Below are 26,356 nucleotides of genomic sequence, written 5' to 3'. Positions count from 1 at the left end.
TTTAAGTGAAAACTAATATGGTGCACCAAAAAAGTTCTGAGTAAACAGGAAATAAGAAGAATGCACATGACTTGGTGAAAATGACATTGCACCTGAATTTATGCATCCTGGCTTTGCTCTTGGATAACATCAGTGTGCTCAGACCTTCAATAGCCCTCTCAGTCACTTGTATGATTGACCTATCATGTTTTTCCCCTTTTAGCCTTTAAATGCATTAATCTGTTACTGAAACTGATCATATTTTATTATAACACCGGTACCTTAAATATCGTGCCACCGCCAAAGCAGCACCCTCTGCATTAAGTTAACGCAGCGCTGTTTTGGGTCTGAATCCCTGAAGCTATATATAGCTCCCTCGCAGGCAAATCGTGTTTTCTCATGCTCCTCGCCACAAACAGGTCACAGGTCAGCGTCAGCAACAGAACACAGTAAAGGCTGTGTCTGGCTTTTACTACAAGTGCTGCTGGAGCTTTGACCTCCTCAGAATTTTCTCCATGGACCTCCAAAGTCGGTGAAGTCTTACCATAAACCCTGAACACATGAGCAGAGCAACACAAGGTTGACCACTTGGATGGATGAAAGAAGCGCTACTTAGCGACCATGATGCACACCTTGCCGGGTGTATTCAGCCATTATTCCACATATAGACACATAAAGTGACAACCTGCTAGGAGAGAGAGGGAGAGAGACAGAGAGGGAGAGAGAGAGAGAGAGAGATTGTTGCAAGGACTCCTAGCACAAGAAGCAACATCCTGATGATCCTGATACTCATCGCCAGCCACGGCCGTTTAGCTGCCGCTTAACAAACCTCACAACTCTCAATGTGCATTTGAACCGCGGACACTCCTGGATTCATTATCACTCGTTAAGGTGTCGCGGGGACAAAGAGGATAAAAAATAAATAAAAATAAATGCAGTGACCTGTAATACTGACAAAATGTGCTGCCTTTGAGGAGCCAGTAACGACCTCTCATGGCGGTGTGACACACTCTCCGTCTTCATTTCACACCCTCTTAGAGCAGCACAGATGGCCTTGGCATTTCCTTAACAGCCTCTGAAGTCTTTTTCGTGAGCCGGGGTTGCGGATCGTGTGCATCTCCTGTTGCCGCTCACTGGAAAATACCGGAAGATGCATGGCGATGACTGGGACTTCACCATGCAGTCATCGAAGGGTCAAAGGTAGAAGTCCGGGTCCATCAGAAGGGTCCAGAATGACGTTAATGCGGATTGGTAACCTTTTCCTTCATCACACCTCCACTCCCCTCGGCCTACTTTGCATGACGGTGCACTATCGATGCTTCTCCGCGGGTTAATACACAGGGTAATGAGGTGGGACGAGGCCACAGTAAAATGCTACTAAACCAGCCATGCAGGATAATTCGTCTTGCCTCAGAAGTGTCAGCTACACCGCAGCTCCCTGCTCTTTAATTCATTCAAATGAATTTTGTTTTAATTGTTTCATCCTCTGCGCTCACTAACTCCATTAGTGTGGGAAGAGAGATGAGAAAGAGAGGGAGAGAGGAGATGGGATGATAGAGAGACATATGGATAGAAAGGCAGAGAGAGAGAGATAGAGAGACGCAAATAGATATTTAGAAAGCGATTGGAGGAGACTCTCTTTGTGTGTATGTGCTTTGTGTGATTGTGTGCTTCTATGAATAATGAATCCCCTAGTTGTGATTACACAACAATTACTCTCTGGAGCTAAAACTTTAACCATCCTCATGAAAGATGGAGGCTCGTACTCTACAACACGGACTCTGCGGTCTGCCGGTCCCAGAGGTGCGTTAATGCAAACCGGGGAGGGGCTGATGGGGAACATGAGCCGATGGGAATAGACAGAAAAGTGCCGCTGATGGAAGGGCAGCTCCGTACTTAGCGGGAGGAATTCAGGCCTACTGGGCCGCTAGACGTGCTCTATATGGTGAATCTATTACTGCAGATTGTAGCCAAGAATATTTTTAGAACCAGAGTGATTTCTTTTCTTTTTTTACTGCACAGATTGTTTTTACTTTTAGAGGCCTGAATAGGTGAAAGTAGATAGTTATTTCACCAGAGAAAGCAGGAATCCTGACCCACACACTGTATTAACAATTTTTAAATATTAAGAGCAGCTAAATTGATTTAATATACAACAATTAATTCTGTATTCAGAGAAAATAAGATGAATCGTGTCACTATGCACATATAAGCTATTATGCGTTTACTGTGTACTCTGCAGCGTTGCAAAACTGTATACTCCACTGTGATGAACAGCCCCCCCCCCCCCTTGCATATTTTAATAGGCCAATTAAATATTTTATTAGTCCTCTTGTGCGTTTTGGCCCACACAGTCTGTAAATAGCTATGAATATTTTAAACCCCGCCTTCTTGCTGACTGAGCAGAACTTTTGTCATTAAGAACCATTAAGCCTTGATTATAATTTATTCGTCGACACCTTCACTTTGAGGTTTAGTTAGACATGCCACAATGATGGTTAATGTAAATTAAGGTAAGATTAACGTCTGTGTGCCGTAGTTGAGGACGTCCGCTGTCTGCGCAATCAATTCAATTCTTCATCTGTTTAGTCATCAATTATTTGGCTGATATTTGTCAAACACTGAAGACAACTCACCGCAATCATCATCATCATCATCCAGTGTCAATTTAGAAAATGAAATAAAATAAAAACAATGGTCCAATCTAATCGTTTTATGGAACGATCAAACACACAAAAAAAGAGTTAGCCCACCAGAAAACCAACCCGTCTGCCAGATGACCAGGGCTACACTGCACCTTTAGTTCAATACTTTCATGCTTATATGCTATTGCTGTTATACACTAAATAGAGCAATGCTGTCACTGTTAATAAAAACACTAATGTTTCATTTATACTGTAGAACGCATATAATCATATATGCATTACGTCAACAAGACAGTTATGGTAAAAATCTAACAGAACTGCCTAATATATAAAGCAGAATACTGACATGATTACAGCTGTAGTAGCGCACTGTCGCAGTTGAAAATATACTGTGGTATATAAAATCACTAATACACCAACGGTATGATAGGATAATGACACCTATTATATGTAAATGACTACTGTTGCTTTTATATTGTAGTATAATCCTGTCATTATTTGACATAGTAATATGCTGTGATACAAGCTACAGTTATATATACTGTAGTATAGAACTGTCACTAATACAATTGTACAATATTGACCTATTATATTGCACCTATGTAATACATATATGAATCATTGTATGATATGTTATAAGAAATACCATTTTTAAACCTATGATGCAATATTTACAGTACTGCCGCCATTACATTTTGATATATTGTACTAACTACGCTCACTCTTATTATATAGAATGCTGTCATTACTAAAACACATCGTCACACCACCATTGATTCAGCGAAGTAATCAATTTCAGTGCAGTAGCTGCTATTTTGTCTCTGTCAGTATGAAAGGATCACAATCCTATCCAGCGTGGGAGTCGAGCATGCGGCACCCTACATTCGGCGGTTACATAACACGAGCTGTTTGCCGGGCCGGTGGCTAGAATTCACACTGAATAAACTAGTGGTCACAGCGGGCTTCTCTTTTTCAGTCTTTTTATTTTTCTAAATCTATGCAGAACTCTGATCTCAGATACCTAAAAAACCACCTCCCCTACCTCTGAGTGGATGCTCTCCCGTGTGGTATGATAAGCCCCCTCAGAAAGTTGAAAACCCAAACTGGAGTGATGCCAAAAGGTTGTTTTTTTTCTGGAGAGGATGAGATGTTGAGCTGCACAAGCTGTGAGGTTTACGACTGAGCTATGCACACACCTCCTCATTCAGCCGGTTCTACTTTACAGTGCAGGTTGCTGTCTTTACAGTCAGTTAGCTGGCTGCTGAGTTGTTGTAATAGCATTCGAGGAGGCAGACTCTCTTATTTGGGCCGTATATCTTTTTATGCCACAGCAGGCCTTGAACATGGCTTTTTTTTTCTCTTCTTAATGTTAACAACAAGGAGTCCCGCTGACTCTGCGTGGCCAACGGGGAACCGGCACTGCTGCACTGCAAGATGTGAGGAGTGCTGTCCAAGCTGAGTTCGCCGAGGGCCGTCTGGTGAGACCGAGCCCCTTAATGTTCATTAACTCGGCGGAAACTCATCAGCGCTATATACTGCACCAATCTATTTCCAGGCCCCGTGTAAAATTATAGAACATATGAGCGCAATAATCATTAGCGAAGTCCTCCAGGACAAGGGGGGTGTGGATGTACTGTATGGTTGGGAGGTTGAATGAAAGTTCAAGGCAGAAATAAATGTGCTTGTGATTACTTACGGAGCTCATAGAGATTATCTCGCAAAAAATAAAAGGTAATATGGCTGGAATGCATCTTTACCCAGAATGTGCCAACTATATGATTTACAATAGAGGAGCAGTATCTCAATGGTTACAGAGGAGTTTGAAATCTAGTTACAGAGAGATTAAGGCAGAAAAGTGAAATGTACTAATTCCCCCGACTTGTGAATTCAAGCGAAACCCAGGTTCTTAAAAAAGAAGTATGGCCAACAGTAAGAGGCTGAAAAAAAGACTGTGGGTGTGTTGTGTAGGATAGAAATTAAGAAATGTGCTGCTGCAATGAGCTAAGTGAAGGTTTTCAGTGTGAAAATTCAGAAATGATTAGGAGTTGTGCTTGCTCTGACAATACTAATACACTTTATTGGACTGGCATTGGAACAAAAAGGCACTGTGTGTACTGTTTGGATGACATTTTTCTCTACCCCAGATTAAGCACACAATGAAGCAGTACGGAGCAGCAGTTGTGGAGCTTTTCCTGATCAATACTAATTGAAACACGGAGATGTAGAAGTTGTCCCTGGTGCATTTTCCATGGACCTATTGTTCTACCGCGCAGAAGACAATCCTGCCTCTTAAAGTGGTTTAAAGTGCAACTACACGTGTATTCATTACAAGACAAAAGTCTCTTACGCCACTAGACACTTTCTGTAGCTGGAAAAAAAAGAGGGAGCAAACATGATATTTTTTTCAAACAATCCCCCGTGGGAATGAAGCCAAAACGCTGCAGCAGCTCTGAAAGCCCGAAGTGTTCTGCTGTGTGCTGAAACTTTAAAGATGTTTTAAGCCATTGTTTAACTCAGAGGACCCACGGAAACCTTCTGAACTATTGATAGCAAAGACATAAAAAAGAGAAGAGGCTTCCAAACACCCAGTCAAAGTGCATTTTAACAAAACCACTCTGCAAGTAGGGACGTTACTTCTGCAATGCGCGGCACAGATAGAGCGCCACGCAGATCTGCAGAACGACACCGAGAGGACAGAGGGCACTTAGTCCGAGATCCAGAATAAAATAACTAAAATAAATAGCAACCCTATTTGAACACAAAACAACCCTAGGCCACCCTGCACTCTATATATCCACCCAGGGACAGGCAAAGCAGCCAAACTCCCAGAGAAGAATCTCATGCAACTTTTAAGTGAGATAAATAAATAAACAGGCCTTTTTTCTTTTGTATTTCCATTTTCCATTCAAGGTGCAAAAAGAGCTGAGGAGCGACATGTGAGATAATGTGGCAGCATCCAAATCCTTTTAGTGTTCATTGAAAGCGCCGGCGATCTGCGGCGGCAGAGACGCTCTGAAAAAAACAAGCCGATATGAAGACAGACATGATGGAAGGTGAACTTCACTTCCTGGAAAAAAGGATCCTGCTTTTCTGGGAAAAGATCTAGCAAGAAACACTTCGCCCCCCCCCCCAGTGTGCCTTTTTGCTGTTTTCTTGGCAGTGCCCATCTGTCGCATGAGCTCAGAAGAATGAATTACAGCCAATTAGGATGGCTGGTGCTGTAGCAACTGAGCAAAGGGTAAACACCATTTGTGCAGGAGAAGACGGGAGGGTTTGTGCTCCGTTAACCCCGTGCGTCTGCTGAGAAGTTTAATATGTGATGCTTTTGAACATCAAAAGGAAAAATACATATTTTGAATTTCCATTGATTAGCAGCACAAATAGTGAATTGTTCTCATTCATTGTGGTTTAAATGGGGTCTGAGATGTCCATTAAACACCATGTACAGATCAAGGAAAGCCCAACATTTGGTTTCTTCCATTTAAAAGTCTCCATCTGCACATTATTAGTAAGAGTGTTAATGTGTGAGCACTTGTCTGACCTCGCTGACTAAGATTTACACTTTCAAAGTATTATTATTATTTTTTTTTAAACAATTACACACCTTTTCTTTTTTAAAGACTTTGCTCAGAATCACCGATAAGAAAACTGACCATTTTATAACACTGCTCTTGGACATCACGTCTACATCCAGTGTTTTCAACTATCCCATGTCAGTTCCACCAAAATAGGATCATCACATGCAATATCTTTCTGACATGGAAATAAATGTTGCAATCAATAATGTCGTTCAGTGTGTGAAATTGGCTGTTCAGTGAGCTACTAGAAACTGGTGTTTAATATTTATGCGTTGCTTCAATTTATATTACTTTACATCAGTTAGTTTGAGGTGGAGCTAATGTCAATTACTGTTCTTTTTCTATGTTACTATCTGTCAGTTAGAGCCTTAACAATGTAACATTTGACAAAGCCATTATAGGTGTTTTTTGTGTTAAATGTAACCATAGGCGTCAGATAAATGTAATGGAGTAAAAAGTACGATGTTTGCCTGAAATGAAGCAAAGTAGAGGCAGTATAAAATGGGAATACTTACAAGGTAATTGTACTGTAATGCGTAACTGCACTTAGTAACTTCCTACCACTCCATTGCATGTATGACTTTGTGTTAAATGGACTATGTAAATCACATTTAATTAAAAGATTCTTGGCTGGGTGTGTGCCTGACATTCGTCCAGACGCAGAGCAGCAGTCGTGCCGTCTGTCTGCGGACGGACATGTCTTGCCGCTTAAGGGGCAGAGCTCACTCAGGCCACTGGAGGCCAAGCGAGGCAGTGATGCGGTAAATGCTGCAGAGTGTGTGTGTGTGTCTGTGTGTGTGTGTGTGTGTGTGGGCCTGATCATCCCCAGGCCTGGTTCAGGTAATGTAGCGGAGAGGAGGGTAAGCCGCCCTGACACACACACTCCTGGATCACAGAGGCTAGAAGGACGCCGCAGGGTACGGATTGTGTGTGTGTGTATGTGTGTGTGTGAGTGTGTGAAGCAGGTGTGTGTGTGTCAGTGGGCTCTGGTCATCTCTGGGAATTTTCTATATGTCTAGCTGCATGTCTAAAAATCTGAAAGCTGTGAAGAATGGCTAAGAAATGTCACAGTTTGACCTCAGAGGATGTGCTCCACTGAGCACTCTGAGTAACAGCGTTAGCCAAATGGCTCGGTAGCTCGATCTGATTAAATGACAATAGTGTCTGCTCACCTTGAGTCACAGGTAGCCGCCTGCTCGGTCCCTCCAACTCTGTTTCATCTCACCCTGACTTTTTGGCGTCTCAGCATTTGAGTCGCTCATTTGCCTCGGTCAGCATTTTCAGCCTCATCGTATTTAATAGGGTTAAAGACTGAGGGCCAAATTTCATTCAGATGCTCTCTGCAGTGGGGATGCACCGATCCAAGTGACTGGGATCATTATTTAATGTTTAAGGCCACATCAGGCTTGACTTATAAACTGCTTTCCTAACTTCTAACATGTAACAAATAAATGCATAGATATAAATGTAATATAATAGATTGTACGCCAGCAACTAACAGTTGAAATGTAAACCTTTTTAATGCAGCAACAAATAGCTCAAAACTTAAACAGCAATTGAAATTCCAATATACAATGTATATAGTATATCATTAAAGAATTTAATTGAACAGATCGGCCCCTATGTCACAGATACACGATTATTAGGAAAATGCTTTGTTGCTTCCTTGCCAAGAGTAAATATGCAAATATGAATCAACAGTCACTAGCCTAGTTAGCTTAGCTAAGCATGAAGCCTGTAAACCGCTAGCCTGGCTCTGTCTGAAGGTAACACAGCCCTTTAAGCTGTCTAATTAGAGGTGTTCCAATTGAAATTTTTCCTTCCCAATTGAACTTGCGTATCAGCCAATACCACATCCACATCATGTTTATATTTGAATGATAGTTATTGTTGTATGGCCTGGCTTTAGGCAAGCCATTTGTACAACATAACCAAATGCATACAGAGAATCATTAATCCCATAGGAGTTTGACAGATTTTTCGGTGTAGAATATTGCCAGAAGGCTAGCTCTGGCTAACATCACACTCTCCGCTAACACCTAAGTGTTGCACATGTGCAGTACCCATCGAGAAGATCTTACCGAATAGACAGGGAGTGACACGTGTCGTCAAGCGTTGCACCCGTGTAGCGTAACTGAGCTGATGAATCATGATGATGATGATAACGTGACATCGTATCGGTGCATAGACTTAATTCGCAATCCTAGATTTTAGGCTGGATTGCAAACAAAAAATAAAAACTACTCTAACTCTAGTTCACACGTTATACCATGTGTGTTTAATTCATACAAAAACTTAAGTCTGAAAGCGACAAGTTGTGATTTTCTGGATGGTTATGTGCCAGAATACATCTCTGCAGGGTTGAAGTAACTTCCTCCTAACTATGCCTCCAAAATAAAGTCATACAGCTTTGCAGCTGTACATTACAAAGAAAGGTTTAGAAGAGACATTTTTTTCATTTTTTTCTACATTAAAAAGGAAAAGTGCAATGAAAAAGAATACCAAGTTTCTTGTTTCAGAAAAGCATACATCTTTGAACTACTGATCAATTTTTTGATTTTCCTAAAATAAATGTCACTGAGTGATGTTTCCTCCATCATTTGTCACTCTCTCCTGACGTGCTACATCCGCTGCCTTTTTTGTTCACTGTATATTTTCAGCCTAAACTCTGCAGTGACATGTAGCCAAAAATAGCACCAGCATCATCTGCTCCTTATATAAACACACAGCAGCTGCCAACAACTATTGTGGATGAGCCCCAGAAATACCCAGAATGCAGCACAATGTGGCATTGATTCCCAAGCCCTTTTGGGACCCTCAGAATTAGTTCATTTATAAAATTCAGATCGGGGATGAGTTACTGTATTGTTATGGTGACAAAAAAGTATTTAATAGAAATGTCAAATGAGAATCGTTCAGTTTCCCTTTTTTCATATTTTATTATCTTATATTGTTAGTTTTTACTCATCCTGAGATTTCTTACATTTTTCCACACAAACTAAAGAAAGACTGAAAACTGACTTTTATTCTGTTTTGGCAGTCAGTTACAGTCTTAAAAATGAGGCCTACTATACACCCACTCTGCAAAAAAGACGGAGCAGCGAATAGGTCTTAACACAAAATGCCTGGATATCTGTTTTTTTTAGGAGATTTTATTTTGAAGAAAGCGAAGGTGACAAAATGATACACTTAGTTGTATATCGGCTGCGCTTACAGCAGCAGGGGTGGGGTAATTTTCTACCAGAACATAATAAAAGATGACAGGGGAGCGTGATACGCATTACTGACATGCTGAGTGTCTTTTTCTAAAGAAGCATTATTGATTCCCTCCTGACAAAAATCTGTGTGAAACCCACTGGTGTGATTCACTGTAAAAGATAAGTCCGCTGCATAGACGGCAAGATGCTTTGGCTGGGAGGCCAGTTGACAACATATTGATCAGAGCAACAGGTTATCCACAGTGCGAATCCATTTTCATGCGCACACAGGAACACATGCAGACAGGCAAAGCACCTTTCATAAAACCACAATTACAACCACATAAACGGAGCGGGAGTATATCAGTCACAGCGATAAATGCGGGGCCGGCCAGTGGACGGACCTGGCTGCGGGCCTTAAAAATGCTAGCAAATCAATTGAATGTAGCTCACAACACACAACACACACACACACACACACACACACACACACACACACACACACACACACACACACACACACACACACACACACACACAGACACACCCTCCAGCCACATAAAGAAAAAAGGAAAAAAAGAAAACCCACCCAAAAAACAGAGTTTTTATTGGATGCCTAGAAACGGTCGGTGATCAAACTCAAACAGCCAAAAGAGCCACAGTGATTTAGTGGAGCGAAAATCCATTATGGCTCCAACCAAAGGTAATGACTTCTTCAGGCCTTCCAGCTGATTCTCCAGAACAAGAGTGGGAGGGAAAAAAACACACACACACACACACACACACACACACACACACACACACACACACACACACACAAACACACACTGGACAAATCAGGCTCTTGTATAGAACAGCGTGAGGTCCTGAAAGAGTCCACACTGACATCAGCTTTTCTTCTTTTATACCTTCAATCACTCACAGTGACAGTGGTGAGAGCAGCATCTCTATTTAAACTGAAGTGGCCTATGTATAGTTACCGCGGACTGGAGATACAAACTACTTCCTGATACAAAAGGAGAAGAGTAACTAATGGCATGTCTTATTAAAGGATAAAGGTTCTCTATACAATTCTCAGAGCATTAATATAGCAGCAAACGACTATTCGCTATGTAAAAATAGAGTGAAGTAATGTCTACTGTGTGTTGTTATATGAGCTTCTCTGTGCTTTTAGCGCAGGAGAGAGTGACTCACTGGCTAGCTCACGGCCGCAGCTCTGCAGCGCTCACAGCGGGTGGTTACAGGTGATAACACCTCCCTGACCGATGGCTACGTCAGGTTAACACTATTAGCTCTGTTAGCACTGTTGCCGTTGTCTAGGCTGTTAGCACCGTTAGCTGCTAGCATCCGATTGCTACTAGCAGCAGACTGAGCCACCGCCTCGTCGAGAGTCAGGTGTTGGCTATTGTTGTTAGTTATGCTCTGAATTTTGAATTTAGCACTTTAAGTCATATGAAGACGTATAAACACTGCAGTTAAAAAGGGGGGGAAACACGCTATGCTGGAGTACATGCTCCCAATAACACTGAGAAAAGAAGTAATAACTCAACCTGGTGATTTGCTCAACCTTCAATATGCTTTTTTCCCCCCTTGCACTATCATAGCAATTCATAAAACTAGTTGTTACCTTGAACAAGGCAGCTGAGCAGCAAAGACTGGGGAAAGAACCGGAGCAGGCTAGAAAAATGTCTTTCTCAGTCTCTTGACAGAAAATGTTGAGGTGCCCTTGAGCAAAGCGGGCAATCTTAACATATCGTACGAAGCAGTGAGTGTTGCTGGAGAGCAGCGTGGCGCTCGACGAGAAGGCCTGGCAATGCAATTTTTAAAATGACACCCTGCAGTGTCCAAGAGAACTTTGGACTTTGCCATCGAGGAGATAAATTACGCTCCTCGTTTCTCCGGCTTGGAGAGAACTGAGCCATGCAAATGCATAGTAGGTTGAGTTTTACATGGTTGTGGTGGGATATCATAAATATCAAACTACTCTGTTGTGTGTAAAATGCATTGTCATTTATTGTATATATCCGAGTTAGAAAGTTACCGCATCATTAGCAAGCAGCTGTGGCAATATGTGTAGTCTCACTGTGCACACACACAGGGTCAAACTTCCTTCATCTCATGGAGTTCATGATGCACCTTATATGATGACTTATTCCCAACATCTTATATTTCTTATCAGGATTTGACACTTTTGTTTTCTCTGCGTCGAACCTCTGTTATTGCGTGGCTTAAATTCATATGACTTGCCATGACATAACAAACACGTCTGTAAAGCCTCATTAACTACTCATCCTTGATTAGAGCCAGCTTTAGGCCAATGCAATAATTGCCACCCCCTCAATAATTACAGCGGAGAGTTCTTTACCGAGGTAAGTAACGAACTCTAATCCTGTAAAGTAGCTAATTAAGGGGTGGCAGCGGCTAATACCACTTTACACCACTCGTACGGTATGGTTGGAGGAACTCCCATGGTTTGAGGTGTTGAGGTCACAGCGGCACGCCATTAGAACATCGTGTGAATGACGAGGTAAAAAAAAATAATAAAACCAGATGAGGAGAAGAAATATATAGGGGTTGGATCATGAGCTGGAATCCCCCCCCCCCCACACACACACACACACACACAAACACACACCAAAAAGGAGCTAATGCCGCCACTTGGCCTGTCAACTGATAACAGCTGTAGTTGTGCGGGCAAACACTTGAGACTGAACCACAGGAACCGAGCCGCTGCCGTCCTCTCTCCTCTCTCCCTGTTCTTAGATCGCTTTTTGCCTCTTCCACAACGCCAGCGCCAGAGAGACGAGCAAAACCTGGAGCTGACACAAAATGAAAGCTCAGCATGCACAAAAGCCATGTTAATCCTATTGAATTTCTCAGCGTGATCGACAGCACCGGGTCCACTAATTAATTCAGGTTCTTTTCCTTGATCACTCTACATAGCAGACAAGTTGAATGTGTGAGGTGTATGTACAGTGCAAAGGGCCTTGCTTGCATTCATGCTGTCCTTTTGGTATTGATCCAGCTGCCTGTATGCGTGCATGAGAATGGGTGCTTGCAAATGTATTGCCTTTAGCAGGACTCCCACTGAAAACAGCAAGACAAACCTCCAGTGTCCTGCCACAATCATCACGAGCATAGTATAATAGTCCCATCCAAAAGGCGAAAAACCTTTCTTTTGTCCTCTCGGGGATGTGACTAAAGTGCAGTAGCGGTTCTGTTATCGTGCAGTTAAAGTAGGACTCCTACAGTAGCTGCATATGTACATTTTCTGATGAACAAAGGTTTTCAAAAGAGAAGATTAGCTGGGGGAATGGATTTCTGCACAATGATGCAACTGGCAGAAAGGCCAGAAAAAAACAAAGCTAACTGTCTGGCTGCCTATCCGCCCGTCTGACTATTCGTGTAGACTTACCTTTCATACCGAATTTGGAGCGCCGGCCGTATTTGTTGATGAGAACAAAGAGGACGAGGAGGAGGACGCAAGCGAAGCCCGCCAAACCCACGGCGATGGAAACCTGAGAGGAAGGAGAAACGCTGCGTCAGACAGGGCTCACATCGTAATCCTCTCCAGATTTCTGATCACCTTAAACACTGCTAAGCAGAGTTTAATCTCACTAGATAGTGACTACTGCTTTCTCATAGATTACAGCAGTCAGGGGGAAAAAACACCTGTCTTGGCTGGGATGAATTCCAGTTGACAGAATGTAATTTCAATATGATCCTCGTCTACAGCAAGACTTACTCTCAGTGCAGTTTGGAAATAAAAATGCAGTAGCTTCTTTAAAGGTGTCTCATCATCTTCATCATTTCAACCATTTATTATGATTAAATTTCATAATTTTACTTATTTGTATAACTAACGAAAAAATACCAAAATTAGTAAATGATAAACACACTTTATGTTCAGTTTACACAGCACAGTTTGCTTCTTATCATCACCAACAGGATTTCCTTTTTGTCATACTTAATGCACAGTTTAATAATCCGATAAACTGTTGTTTTCTTATCAAAGAGGACATTCATTTGCAAATTAAGATTTAAACTGAGCTATTGTTAATGACATTTGTTTAACTTGCTTTTCCCGCTGTGACAAGTCAAAATGTCTGAGATGAAAATGATAAGCATGCAAAGCATTGGATTTCTTCATGTATTTAAGCGGAGGACATGGGGCTGTATGAGAAAATACCTTGTAACGTGTGTAAAGTGTGTTTATTGTAAGCTTCACATATTAGCATGTCCACATAACTAGCCTACAGTTGTATTCGTCCATCATCTGTGTCATTATTCCACCCGCGCTTGTCCTGCTAGCACATGGCAGAATCGGCCATTAAAAAGGCCCATTAACCACGGCAGTGTTAGCATCTCTTTCGATCTACTGGACTACAGTGGTACAGATGGTACAGAGCATATCCTCAACACCATTACTGTCCAAACATACAGCCCTGAAAAAAAGTGACTGTGACATTGTTTGCTGTATTGTAGACTTTGTGCCTCAGCGCTGCATGTCAACACACAGAACAAACCCCCTACAAGGGTCCTCTGACAAAAGCGGTTTAGATTTGTGTAGAGACGCGCAGCAGCTCCGCTGAGTCCGGGGGCAACATCTTTAGCAGCTGTTTCATCATCATCATTAGGGAGAAAACTCACCCCAAAAGTGTCTTCATCTGGTCGGCCCGAATCACCATCTGACGGCGTCGAAGTAACTGAAAAACAGAAACACACAAAGAAGGCATCAGTGGCTGAGAATAAACCTTTAATGGCTGTGGTTTACTCCCACACTTATAGCAAACTCGTAGTAAACTAAGCTTCACACGTTTGTGTGATTTCTTATTGCAGCCTGCACAGTGGATGCACTAGAATAAGCCTTTTTTCTGCCTAATATCCACTGTATGAACCTGTTGATGCACCTATTATCACAATAAATAAGTGCAAGTGACACTTTCACGGGTTAATGCACAGCCTAACTGGCCAGAATGAGACAACCTGATGTGCTCTCTAGGGTATATGCTAATTATAGTTGTGTGCTAATTATAGTTGTGTTATTTGCCTTTACCCTGTGCAGCACCTTGAGATTTCTTTGTATTTTAAAGTGTGCTATATAAATAAAATCCATTATTATTATTATTATTATTATATAATTGACTGCATATTTTCAGGATCTCCATGAGGTCAAATGGTTTTATTAATGTGTTTTGATAGCTCTCATTGCCAGTTGAAAATATTATTTTGTGCTTTCCTCATTTGTGTCTGTCTTTTCAAATAAACTCTTGAAAAAGAGAGAGCTTGCCCGTGAAGAGTATTGGAAACATGTTACTTAGGGGTTGATTTACGTAAACAGGAAGAACCTTAGGACTGTTTTGTGCGATAATGTGAGAAATGTTGATGAAAGATTTGGGATGGCCCTGATTGATCTCCTGCCGATCATTATTAATGTAAACGGTGATTCCATTGAGTTACATCATGATGCGTTCATGCTCCGTCCAGCAAAACACATGTATTGGGTGATGGTTAATTACAATGCTTTCAGGACGTGTTTTAAGAGCAATATAAAATAGATATTAAAGCGTGACTTTCTAACACTAGCTCTAGGCAACTTATAATGCATAATTATAACTGCTAATGCTGAGTTTATTTTTATCAAAACAAATATTTAAGAATAAATACAATAATTTATGTTCTTATCATTTGAATTGTGTGTTTTTATTTAAATAACCCCTATGGATGAAGCAATTCTATCGGCGGCAAAAACAGTGGTTGTGGCATTTCTATGAACAGTGCATTTATGTGTAGATGCTGATAAAGGGTTTTCAGTTAGAAGCTTGCACAACCTTAAATGATAACCGAAGTCTAACACCTTTCACAAGGTCCCTAACAAAGCAATTTGCTATCCAGTGTTTTAGCTAGACTCAAGTCTTAGGTGAAAGAAACAGAGTGAAAGTCTATGTGATTTTTTTTTTTGCACCGATGCATGCTCATGCTTGTTCACAAGACAGTATAGACAATTATACAAGCATAAAAACAGAAAGGAAGTTATACATAAAGTTAAGAGCAGCGAAATATCAAATTAAATCCAATTAAAGGAGCTGACTAATGCACCGCACATACTCAAAATCTAACAGAAATTTTCAGACCGAACTGGATCCTGCTAGACTCAGTCCACAAACTACATATAAGGGTCTCAAAATGACCCTGAAGATGTCAAAATGCAACATGTCAGACCTCTACAAACGTGAGTTTTGGCAAACGGCAGAGTTCTTGGGAGAGTAGGGAGAAGAGGACAGAGACAGAGCCATGAAACGAAATGAACTGGTGTCAGGGAAACTCCAGTACGAGGCCTCCAGCCAGGACATCAGAGAGTAATTGTGGGCAAATGAATGGCCGCATGGTAGACTGGCCGCCACTGGCTCAGACACACACATTACACTAAAGTGCATTGCTCTGCGTCTGAGTGTGTGCTCTAAATACCATCCCTCTGTCCCTCCTTCCCAGCCTTCATCCCCCCTCTCCTCTCCTCCCCCTGCCCTCCTCTCTCCTCAGCAGTGTTAGTATCAGCCGGCCTGTCAGTCTCCCTTCCACGGCTGAGCTCCCTCACACACCGCTGCTTTAATGTTTCACAGTCTCATCACCCAAACAGCTCTCCCTCACCTGCCTCACTCCCAGAAGCTGTGTGGTGGTGCGTGTATGTGTGGCAGAGTGAGGCCCTCGCCCGCCCTAATGCAGCTCGCCGGCGCCCATCCGTTTCCATCGCCGGCCAGGCTGCTTTATAATCCATGGCTGATTAGAAAGAATGGCCCTCATATGGAGATGGAACAAGACTCAGACGAAGGTCAGAGATCGGATCGGCCCACTTAGTTTAAGCCGTCAACAGTGAGGCTGCCACAACAGCCGGAGGCCAAACCACACATCACAAACAGGAGATTTAAGATGCAGTGAGAGAGCTGGCCAAAGCATCGTTCCAGCAATATGACTACACTGACTGCTTCATAAACATTCACACATCAGCAGCTGATATGCTGGGAAACAAGCTTGTTTATACTGTGGCTGGTTAGTTAGGAGTTAGAAAGGAGTGGCTAATGCATTTTACACTAAAGAGAACTAAAAGACTAAAACCTTGGGTATCCTGGGCACATACCGCATGACTGCTATTTCATACTCAGTCTGCCTGACTTTGGATTTCTTAAAGCGGTGGTAATGGGGCTGTCGTGAGAGTTCTACTACTACCTACAGCAATAACCCAGCAATACTTACAGGGTAAAGCAGCATTTCATACTGCATTATTTTGTGGGGTCCTGGATGCAACTATATCCGAGTTGTCTCTAATTTTTTTTTAGATTTGGAGAATTGCCAACGTTACCTGAGATATCACAACACGGACTCAATCCAGCTCGTCATTTACCGACGTCAGTCACTTTCGAACGCACCGGGAGGCTCAGTGTACCATCACAGTAAACACGTGGTTAACATTGTGATTCAAACAAACAAAATTAGGTGAGGGCAAATCATCATGGTTGGACGTAAAATAAGTTCAAGCGGCATCAAAACCACTTGGGTAGTTTTAGAAGAAACATGGTATACTAAGTGAACAACGGACCATAAGTACAGAAGAAATGTCAAAAACATCACTAATGTAACTTAAAAAGAACTCCTGTTTCGATAACCAGTCTCTTGGTTTAAGTTCCTGTGTTTGTTTGACCCTTCCACTTCTCGTCCACTCCCAGCATTTCTAACCAAGTCATGGAGATACCGTTAGCTTGAATAGCTAGCTAATATTTTCGGCTTATTAGCTACAGCCGACGAATTCTGGCAACATTAATGGTTGCTTACTAAAAGGGGAAGTGTGTTTTGTCCACATTACAGTTTCCAACAGTCCTTGGAAACTGGAAGAGGGCAGGTACTTTTCAAAAATGCTTGGCAGGGGATTCGATGAACTTTCGGTCAGTCAAATTTTGCCGAAGTCAGGATAAGAGCGAAAACATCTTTACCATCGAGAAAAGCTTTCACTGCCACTCTTTGTTCTTCTTTCAGTGAAGAAATACACTCCAGTTATGATATTACTGATTATAAATCTATGCTAACCACTTTTGGAGCCGCCGGTGTTGTTAAGCCTGTAGCTGTGCACTGGCTTACCGAGCACAAACGCATTACTTGAAGCCTGACAAGATGAATCTTTGTGTGATATGTAATCAAGAGAGACTGTCATTGCGAGAATCCAGGTGCCATGCAAGAAAAAACTTTTGGTGGTAAATCTACCATCAACAGGTGTCGCAACAGTAACTAAGCGGGGCAGGGATCAGCGAACGCTTGATCAAGGCGTCAAAGTCCAGGTGCTCAAGTAAATGCGCTGCTTAGCAACCAGCAGAAGTAGACTGTGGTAGTATAGGTCACTTGACTGTGAGAGAATATGTAGCTGATGAGGGTTAAGGAGGGAATCACTGAAGCATCATCTTTCCCCCATGATACAAAAAAAAGGCAGAGAACCACAAGCCACTGAGCGGCTGCTCATGTGCTTTAGAGACCTCAAACAACCTGCAAATAAGCAGTTTAAATCTCTTGACAGTGTGGGGTGACCCAAGCAAGGGAGGTGAATGATTCAACCACTCAAGATGCCCTTGAGCAAGGTATATGAATGAATATAGCACTCTGTATAAACGTCACGTTTAGCAAAGCCTTCCTAGGGATCAATAACTCCGTCAGGATCCAGAACTTTGAGCACGAGTGCTTAACAGCTTTTTATGAACTCCAACACAAAGTCAACAAATTTCTCCATGGTTACTATCTTAACAGTGATGATCCAACATTAAGTGATGTGTTTGTGTTTGTGTGTGTGCATAATGATGCCAGACAAACAAGTAATAAAAAAAACCAAAGCCAAATAAACTGCAGGGTTAAATTTGAAAATACAAACACTCACCTAATTCCACTATGTCTGCAAAAGAGAAGACAGAGAAAGTCACGCTATGTCAACAAATTGACACAAGGTATTAACCTTGGAATATTGACCATGGGGAGAAATTTGCCAGTCTTTGTGGGTTTATTCCCCCTCCCTGTGAACTCGGAATGAACTGCAGGCGAACAATCTACCTGACTGAACTGTGTATGAACCCTGGCTGTGATCCAGCCAGCAGGGATCAGCTCCACAAACCTACAACCTGGCAGGGAGATTTTAATAACAACTAAAAGCTCCCAGTAGTTCTTCCACCTAGGGTGGAACCTGTAATTCATACAACAGGTAGTTTAAACAATAAATTCAACTAGTTGAAGACTTGTTCCAAATCGTGATGCCCATTTCTCAAAAGTGGGCCATGCTAGCTCTTGGGGGAATCGGGGAGTTACTTGGCAGAATCTCTTTTTTTCTCCTGTGCTTTTATTATGATTCAAATCCAGCAGTAGGAAGGCAATGTTCAGGCAGTAAAAATGCGTTAATAACCCTTGCATAAATGACGTTTTTTTCCCCACACGTATACTCTCAATTGTGATTATGGGGACATCAGTGCTAGCAGCTGCCAACAGTGCGTAGCTCATCAGCCAGAAGCACAGTGAGGAATGGCTACCAAGCAGGAATGATCCACTCACCTTCTTCTTCAATGCCCGGGTCCATGAGGAAGTGACCGTACACCGTCTTGGTGACCGTTCCCAAAGGGTTGCTGGCCTCCAGAGTGTAGTTCCCATTGTTGATATGGGTTGGGTTCTGGAAGGTCAGGCAGCCCTCCAGGTAGTCCTGGTACAAGTCCATCTCGGTTCGGATGTATACGTTCTGGAGGATCTCCTTTTGCTTGTAGAACCAGCGCAGCTTGGGATGGGGGTAGCCCCGGACTGTGAACTCAATGCAGGTATCGTGACGCTGCTCGGGCTCAGCCAGTCTCAGGATGACCGGAGGAACTGCAGTGAAGAAGGAAACAAACTGTCATTTGCGTCGCAGACTTTAGGCAAACTGAAACTTCATCCATAGCAAGAGGGAAACACCGGAATGAGTGGTTCCTGGATGCCCCCAAACGTTGTATCTTAAGGTCTTGCAACCTTAAAGGAGAGAATCTTGAGGGTTTGAGTTTGATTCTTGTTTTATACATTAATTCACAGAGTTCCACAACTAATGGGCTGATGAATACCTGTCTTAATTCTTTGAAGAACCTCCAAAAAATAAAAATAAGCAGCAGACCTTACACAAAACTGTTTTGAATTGTTCTGGGAACTATGACATTTAGGATACAGGGTTCTTGGTTGGGAGGGGCAATGAGCCTTTTACTGTGTTACATATTGCAGTGTGGAGTGGTGGAGAAAAACAAACAGATAGAGGGGCTCCTCTCGCCTGAAGCAGACAGAGGAATCTCTGCAGCATAAACGAGCACAAAGCCTCTCTTTGCTGACATGCGGCAACACACCTCTGAGTCCACAACGCCGCCAAGCCGAGAGGCAATTTATCACTTTAATACCATCAGATACATTTCATAAACAATGCATACACTGATTTGTCTTTGCGATGAGTCACTCTCGCAGCTACATCATCAAAAAGAAATATTTGGCAGTCAGTATTACCAGGCGGTCTCTCTGTGTCTGTTCTACATACCCTCACCTAATTTAACCACCAACTCCACCGCTTATGCAAACACACTCATAATAAGACATTGCTTTGTCTGTTGCTTTTGCAGTTTCTATAGACAAATGTGAGCAATCCTATTTATCTTTGCTAGATAGTCTTTGATTTGTGTTCATGCTGTATTTCAGACAACCCAATGAATCCCCACCTGCAGTTTCATGCAGTGTGCTACTGAATAGTACACAATTTCAGATTATAATTTGAACCAAGAAATAGGGCTGGGGTTGATTAAGTCATTTATTAATACAAAATACCAAATAGCTGATGATTACAGGCATCTTGCATGGCCAGATTTACCTGTTTGGAGGCTCTAGGGAAGCAATTTGGGCCCCCCATACCTATGACCCTTAGCGCATTGTGTGTACCCTACACGCCTCCAAGCTCCCATTACTGTAAGAACAATAGGCTCAACAAAGCAGATTATATGGCAACTTCATTGTTTCCTTAGACATCTAATCAGTAATACTACTTTGGCCCAGGTTTTCTGTGTGGGCAAAAACACAAACACCATCACGGCAACGTGCTCATGATTAAAATGTTGACATGCTGATGTGTAGCAGGTGTAATGTTTACCATGTTCGCAATCTAAATTAAGTGTGTTTGCGTGCTAACATTTGCTAATTGGTATGAAACACGGAGTTCAGCGGAGGCTGGTGAAAATATAGGTTATTTGTTCCAATTACCTGCAAAAACCATAGTATTTAAAATATTAGTATATATAAGTTACATATTGGCTGCATAATGGCACCGTATAAAAACTTGAGGTTGCTCATCCTGCCAGGAGATACAATAATTAATTTCTTGGCAAATTCATCCAATATCATGAGACATTTCACTCAAAACCACAAATGTCATCCTCTTGGTGGCACTATTGGAGATCAGCAAAGTAAGTATGATTAATCCTTAGGGTAACATGAATGTCTGCACAAAATTTGGTGCCAACCCATCTGGCAGATATTTTACTGGATAAGAGAAAATTATTTCCTGCTTCTGGCATGGCTAAAAAGGTATGTTGATAAGGCAGTGTTCTGTCTCAGCTGAAACTGTACTTTTGCGTGCAATGTTGTAAGCATATTGCAGACACGTAAATTAAGTATTACCAATTGATGCCCATTGCAGTTGGAGCTTTTTGGGCTCCTGTGGGTCCATTAGCACAGGGCAGTTACCCTCTTGGCCCATTTCGACCAGTTAGGAATACGGCTTGGGAGGTTTGTTAGTTCCGGTTTGGATTCTCAGAGCATGTATTTTTCTGATGTGGTCAGACATCATGCCAACAACCTACTTCTTTTCCAGCATAACCCCCCTCCCTAAAAGTACATATTTATTGGCGTTGGAAAGCTGTCATTTCATAAACTGCTTTGGCGATATTGTTCCTGCTAGACAATAGTGACAATAAAGTCATTCAATTGCACTAAAGGCTAAGGCAAGTGTGTGTGTGTGTGTGTGTGTGTGTGTGTGTGTGTGTGTGTGTGTGTGTGTGTGTGTGTGTGTGTGTGTGTGTGTGTGTGTGTGTGTGTGTGTGTGTGCTGGTTGTGTGGGGGCGTTTGCAGAGCTGTGATTTGGAGCGCATTTGAAGGAAAGAGAAAAGATATGGATGAGAGAAAAGAAAGAGTGAGGAGGGAGGAAGATGGGCATGGAGTGAGGGCGGCATATAGCATAAAGACGGAGAGAGAAAAGAGGAAATTCTCCTCTTGATGGACAGTTAAGGACCGATCTATTTTTCCCTCAGCGTGGCTTTGACCCCAGTCTCAGTCAATACAATACAAGCCATTAGCACACTCCATACTGGTCTGTAACAACACGGTGTCCTTGTGGCGCTCATATAGATGACAGGCTTTGATAACTACATGCCTTTGATCCGTGAGTAAAGTGAATGCGAAGGCTACTTGCGAAGGTTAGGATATCATGGCACAACACATTGTGATGAAGATTTGAACCTGTAAGAAGCAGCACAGTGATATTATGTCCTGAGGGATTCAATCAAAATGTCCTCATTAGTTACTCATTATCATATGTAGTGCCTTGCTATAACTGTAGAGTTACTGAGGGAAAAAAACTAACCTAGGTGTTATTTAGTTCCTTATTCTCAATAGAGAGCGATACAGCACGACCAAAGGAAAAACATGGTGAGCTGTGTGAGTACACAATGCTGTAGAGCTGCTATTGTTCCAGGCAGCGGCAGAACAATGGCTGGCAGAATTTGCATTGTAGTTAATTACAGTTTCTCTAAAAAAAATGAAATAAAAGGGAACTCATCTTTGAATGCAGAGAATGTCACTTGACGGCTGGTAATTTCGCTGTCAATCAGATTACTCCCTAATCAGAGCGGCAGTTTTAGCTATTTTATGACATTTCCAGAGACAATAGGCTGCGCAGGGGAGGAAATGTAATTACCATCGGAGCATGTGGTGAAAAATTAATAAGTTAATTTGCAGCACCAGCAGAGAGTGTCAACAGAAAAAGAGAGAAGAAAAAAAGGAATGCCTGGAGATGTACATCCATAGAGTGTCCGTGTGGAGGAAGCCCCGAGGACTAGATGATGCAAAGTCAATCTGTCATTCCAGCACGGTCCTTAGCAAGCCCTGCTCCGGTAGGGAGTGTTTGAATTGGTGACAAATCTCCCCTGTCCTGTAGCTTGATGCATTGCAAACAGCCACAATAGACTGAGCTCTTCGACAGCAGCCTCGCTACAAAAAAGAAAAATGTCAGACACCTTTAATAAATACTGGCTTTGAATACAGTCTGTCCCGAATCTGCCCAGGGCCAATCCACAGGGTAAAGTTATCTAACAGCTGACACATACAGTGTAATTCATGGTCTGGATATAAGATGAACATTCTGAGGGTTACCAAATCATTGCTTTATCATTGCTGGGGGGATTTTTAATTTTTTTCCCCTCTTTCCGCTCGGATCAAGGCTGAGCGTTCATGTGGCCTGGAGGGTATATTCTTGCTAATTGGCTACATCAATTTCACTCGGTTTGTAGCTGTGCAACACCTCATTGCATTCTAAATGTACCTGCATAATTTGGCTGTTCTGTTTGATAAAGGAGATTTTTTTTTTCCTATTGTAAATTATTCTCTTAGAGTGTCAGTGTCATTAATACAGGATATATTTCCGTCTCCAACATTCAGTCCATCAAAGCTGCAACGGAAGACATCTCATGCAAAAGAAAGCTTGCCCCCAAGCTTTCTCACTGTACCAACTACATTCTTGATCTTTTTTTCCATTCTTGACTTACAGTGTTCCACTCTGCTGTCCGCCATATTTTGTCCAGTTAAACCAAAACTCCGTGGTGACCATTCATATTAAGAAAAATACTAGCTCTTTCCTTTATGGTTAGTGAAAATCTGTCTCAAACTCAGCTTTGGCTATGACCAAATATTTACAGTAGTTGTTGGACCTTGATGTATTCCTTACAAAAATAATTGATATCAATGTCACTTCATGACTGGAAGTTAATACCAGTATTTTCAAATTGTGCTGTCTCTTGGTGCACTGGATTATTCAAACCGTACCAGCCTGACTGCCAAACCATGGAAAGTCCCCAGACAAGTTGATGGTCTTTAATGTGGATAAGCCACTAGCTCAGTGGTCGGCTGAGATTTCATTCCAAACAATCACTGCACCAGCAGTGTTCACTGATTAGCACCTTCAACCCCAGAGCAGCGTTATTTCACAATTTAAGCATTAGAGTCTTATTCAGAGCATCCACGAAGAGTGAAAAAATAAGATCTAATACCCAAGAAATACGACTAATGGAGACATGACAAATGTTGGGGTGACAGAATTGATGGTATTTCTGTTATTGCAGTGGAGAAGCGCCTCTGCCAGCGCTGAAAATGTCGTTGAAGGGGAAAGCACTGACTAGCCGAGTGATGAAGGTAGGAATCGAAGTGTGAACAGAAAGAGGACTGAGGCTCCATCAGAGCTGAAGTGGACCTGAAATAGATCCGAATCCTCTTTTTAAATGAACAAACAATGTGAACGCAAATAGAACAAAGAGAGTCCCTTTTCTGTTGGTTGCCTTTTTTTTTGGTCCACTTCTAAGAAGACTGAGTTTGTTTCTTTTAAATAGGACTATATGTGACATTTTGAAAATGTAAAGTTCTTGTCAAAGGGAACACTGCTGACCCAACATTTAATCAAGAGCAACACCACGACAACCTAGAATTTTAAGCCTCACTAGAGCAGGCAATATCGCTCTGCCAGTCCACCATTATGGTCAAGACCAAAATAATCAAACTATTCCTCCAGTCATAATGATGACATATTTTGTATTAAATGAAGTTTCTTGCCAACCATTGGATCGATTGCTATAGACTTTGGTACAGACATTCATGTTGCCCTCGAGTTGAAATGCCATTCGCCATAGATAGTTGAATACTTTTGTTTACTTGTTAAACTAATGACATGCCTAACAGCCACAGCTTTGTGTATAGTGCAAATAAGCAAATGTTAGCTTGCTAACACACTAAACTTCGATGATGATATTGACAGACAGACATTATGCTTGCTTAACCTCTGCATGAGCTTTATCATTGTGAACATGTTAGCAAGCTTGTTTTAGCATTTAGCTCAAAGCACCACTGTACCGTACACTGTAAAAAACAACATCAGAGCTTCTAGCATGGCAGTAGACTCTTAATCAAAAGAACATAAACATCTCTTTTAACTGTAGGGTAATAAACCCTTGAGCAAAATGCAACAGTATGAACGTTTGTGAAGCCATTTTACTTACATACATATATATGCTAATGACCGCATTAACATACAATGTGACATCCTAAAAATGTAGTAACCGGAATCGATTATTAACCCAGAGTTTAAATAAAACTTGCACTTTTCAAACCAAGGGGTTTCATAACTCCAAGTCACTATAAAACTCAAGCTAACTTAAACTTCCAGTTGCAAAGTTTTCTACTTCGTTGTTGAGATTGATTTAATGTATTTCTTATGCAATAGGTGTCCTAGTGATATTACTCTTGTATGTTCACACCTTGGGCCAAGTTATTTACATAAGAAGATTAATTAAATGCATTAGTAAGAACATCAGCATGTATTTTATGTCAAAATACCTACCTTCACTTAACACATGGGCAGCATTAGTATGAACTCTGAGTCAGAGTTTTATTTATTTAAAGTGAATAATTTAAGACCTTAAGGGTTTCTTTTAATAATATACAAATTTAAGCAATGAGGTAGAATGAGCAGGAGAAGGTAATCTATAAGAATGGCCAGAGTTTCCCTGGATTGAGTCATAGAAGAAATCCAACTCACATTGTACGTTGAGCTGGATGGAGGAGTTGGTCATCCCCACCACGTTCTCAGCAATGCAGGTCAGTTGGAAGTTGTTGTCATCTCGGCTGATGTTGAAAAGCGTCAGGTTGATGGAGTGGATGTTGGGCCAGTACACATTGGACTAGGGAAAGAGGAAGAGAGACACAGACAGAAATAAGAGACAGTTAGGTATGTGAAGGATATACAGTAACAGGGGGGTAAGATATGTAAAATACAAAAATGCAAGTGAATTATTGGTTGATGAAATTAAATGAATAAAGTTAAAGAGTTCACGCTACCAGTGGGAATTAATCACTTTAGGTTTCTAGTCTGATTTTATTACTGTAGGATTAGAATGTAAAGTGTGACATATTGTATATTTTGGCACGACTGTGACTAACTGATTCCCAACATTTCACCTTTCGATAGTTATATACAATGCTTGTGTTTTCCTTTTGTTGGCCAGGTTCCCCGTCACCTCACTCTTTCTGATGAGCTACAGTATCCGTCTACCTTAAAACATGAAGCCTGAGGGTGAGGTGACTTTCATCTGTGAAGTCACCGCAAGCCTTACAGACACTGATGACAAACGCAGCCACGCAGCAGTTTCAGTCACCGCTGTTCTTGTCTCCTTGCTGTTTATCTCTCTTGTTATTGCCGTGCAGTGACGTCCCCAGGGCCCAGGTTTGCTGTCTCACTGTGGGTTCAACCAAGGACTCGCAGTATCACAAAATGATTTCGGATCAACATGGTGAGCTATGCTGCCAATTAAGCCAAGGCCCCCTGTTCTTCCTATGTGATCAGTCAGTTAGCTTTACTTGTTTGTTGATGATGATATATATATAGACAAAGTCTGGGTTTTTTAAAGTTTTTCAAAGTGGGCTTAACATGTAACCAGAGCTGTTGTCATAGCAACAAGTGCTAAAGCCCAAACCTGCAAAGATTGTGATTATTTTGGGTTTAATCCTAAAAAATTAAACATTTTTTGGGGATACTTATATATGATGAAGTAGTCAACATATAAATTAAAAATAAAAAGGAATAAAATATTGGATGAAATTGAAAACCTAACAGCCTCTG

General features: G+C 41.7%; 1 protein-coding gene across 4 annotated transcripts in view; it reads right to left on the bottom strand.

The window, feature by feature from the left end:
• Positions 1-26,356, bottom strand: part of ntrk3b (neurotrophic tyrosine kinase, receptor, type 3b) — a 161,297-nt gene that overhangs the window by 54,799 nt on the left and 80,142 nt on the right. For 2 of the 4 annotated variants that reach the window (XM_054614559.1, XM_054614571.1), the window contains exons 7-10: positions 25,277-25,418; positions 18,976-19,281; positions 14,050-14,105; positions 12,815-12,917 (exon numbers count right to left, since the gene is read on the bottom strand). In XM_054614559.1, coding sequence (XP_054470534.1) covers positions 12,815-12,917; positions 14,050-14,105; positions 18,976-19,281; positions 25,277-25,418 — 607 coding nt within the window. Of the gene's footprint in view, positions 1-12,814; positions 12,918-14,049; positions 14,142-17,352; positions 17,379-18,971; positions 19,282-25,276; positions 25,419-26,356 lie in introns of all 4 variants that reach the window. The other 2 variants (XM_054614563.1, XM_054614561.1) reach the window with 2 other exon arrangements.

This window comes from Anoplopoma fimbria, chromosome 2 (assembly GCF_027596085.1).
Source record: "Anoplopoma fimbria isolate UVic2021 breed Golden Eagle Sablefish chromosome 2, Afim_UVic_2022, whole genome shotgun sequence".
NCBI classification, from domain to species: Eukaryota; Metazoa; Chordata; class Actinopteri; order Perciformes; family Anoplopomatidae; genus Anoplopoma; species Anoplopoma fimbria.
Note: the sequence above shows the minus strand (reverse complement) of the source record. Positions and strands in the feature narration are given on the sequence as shown.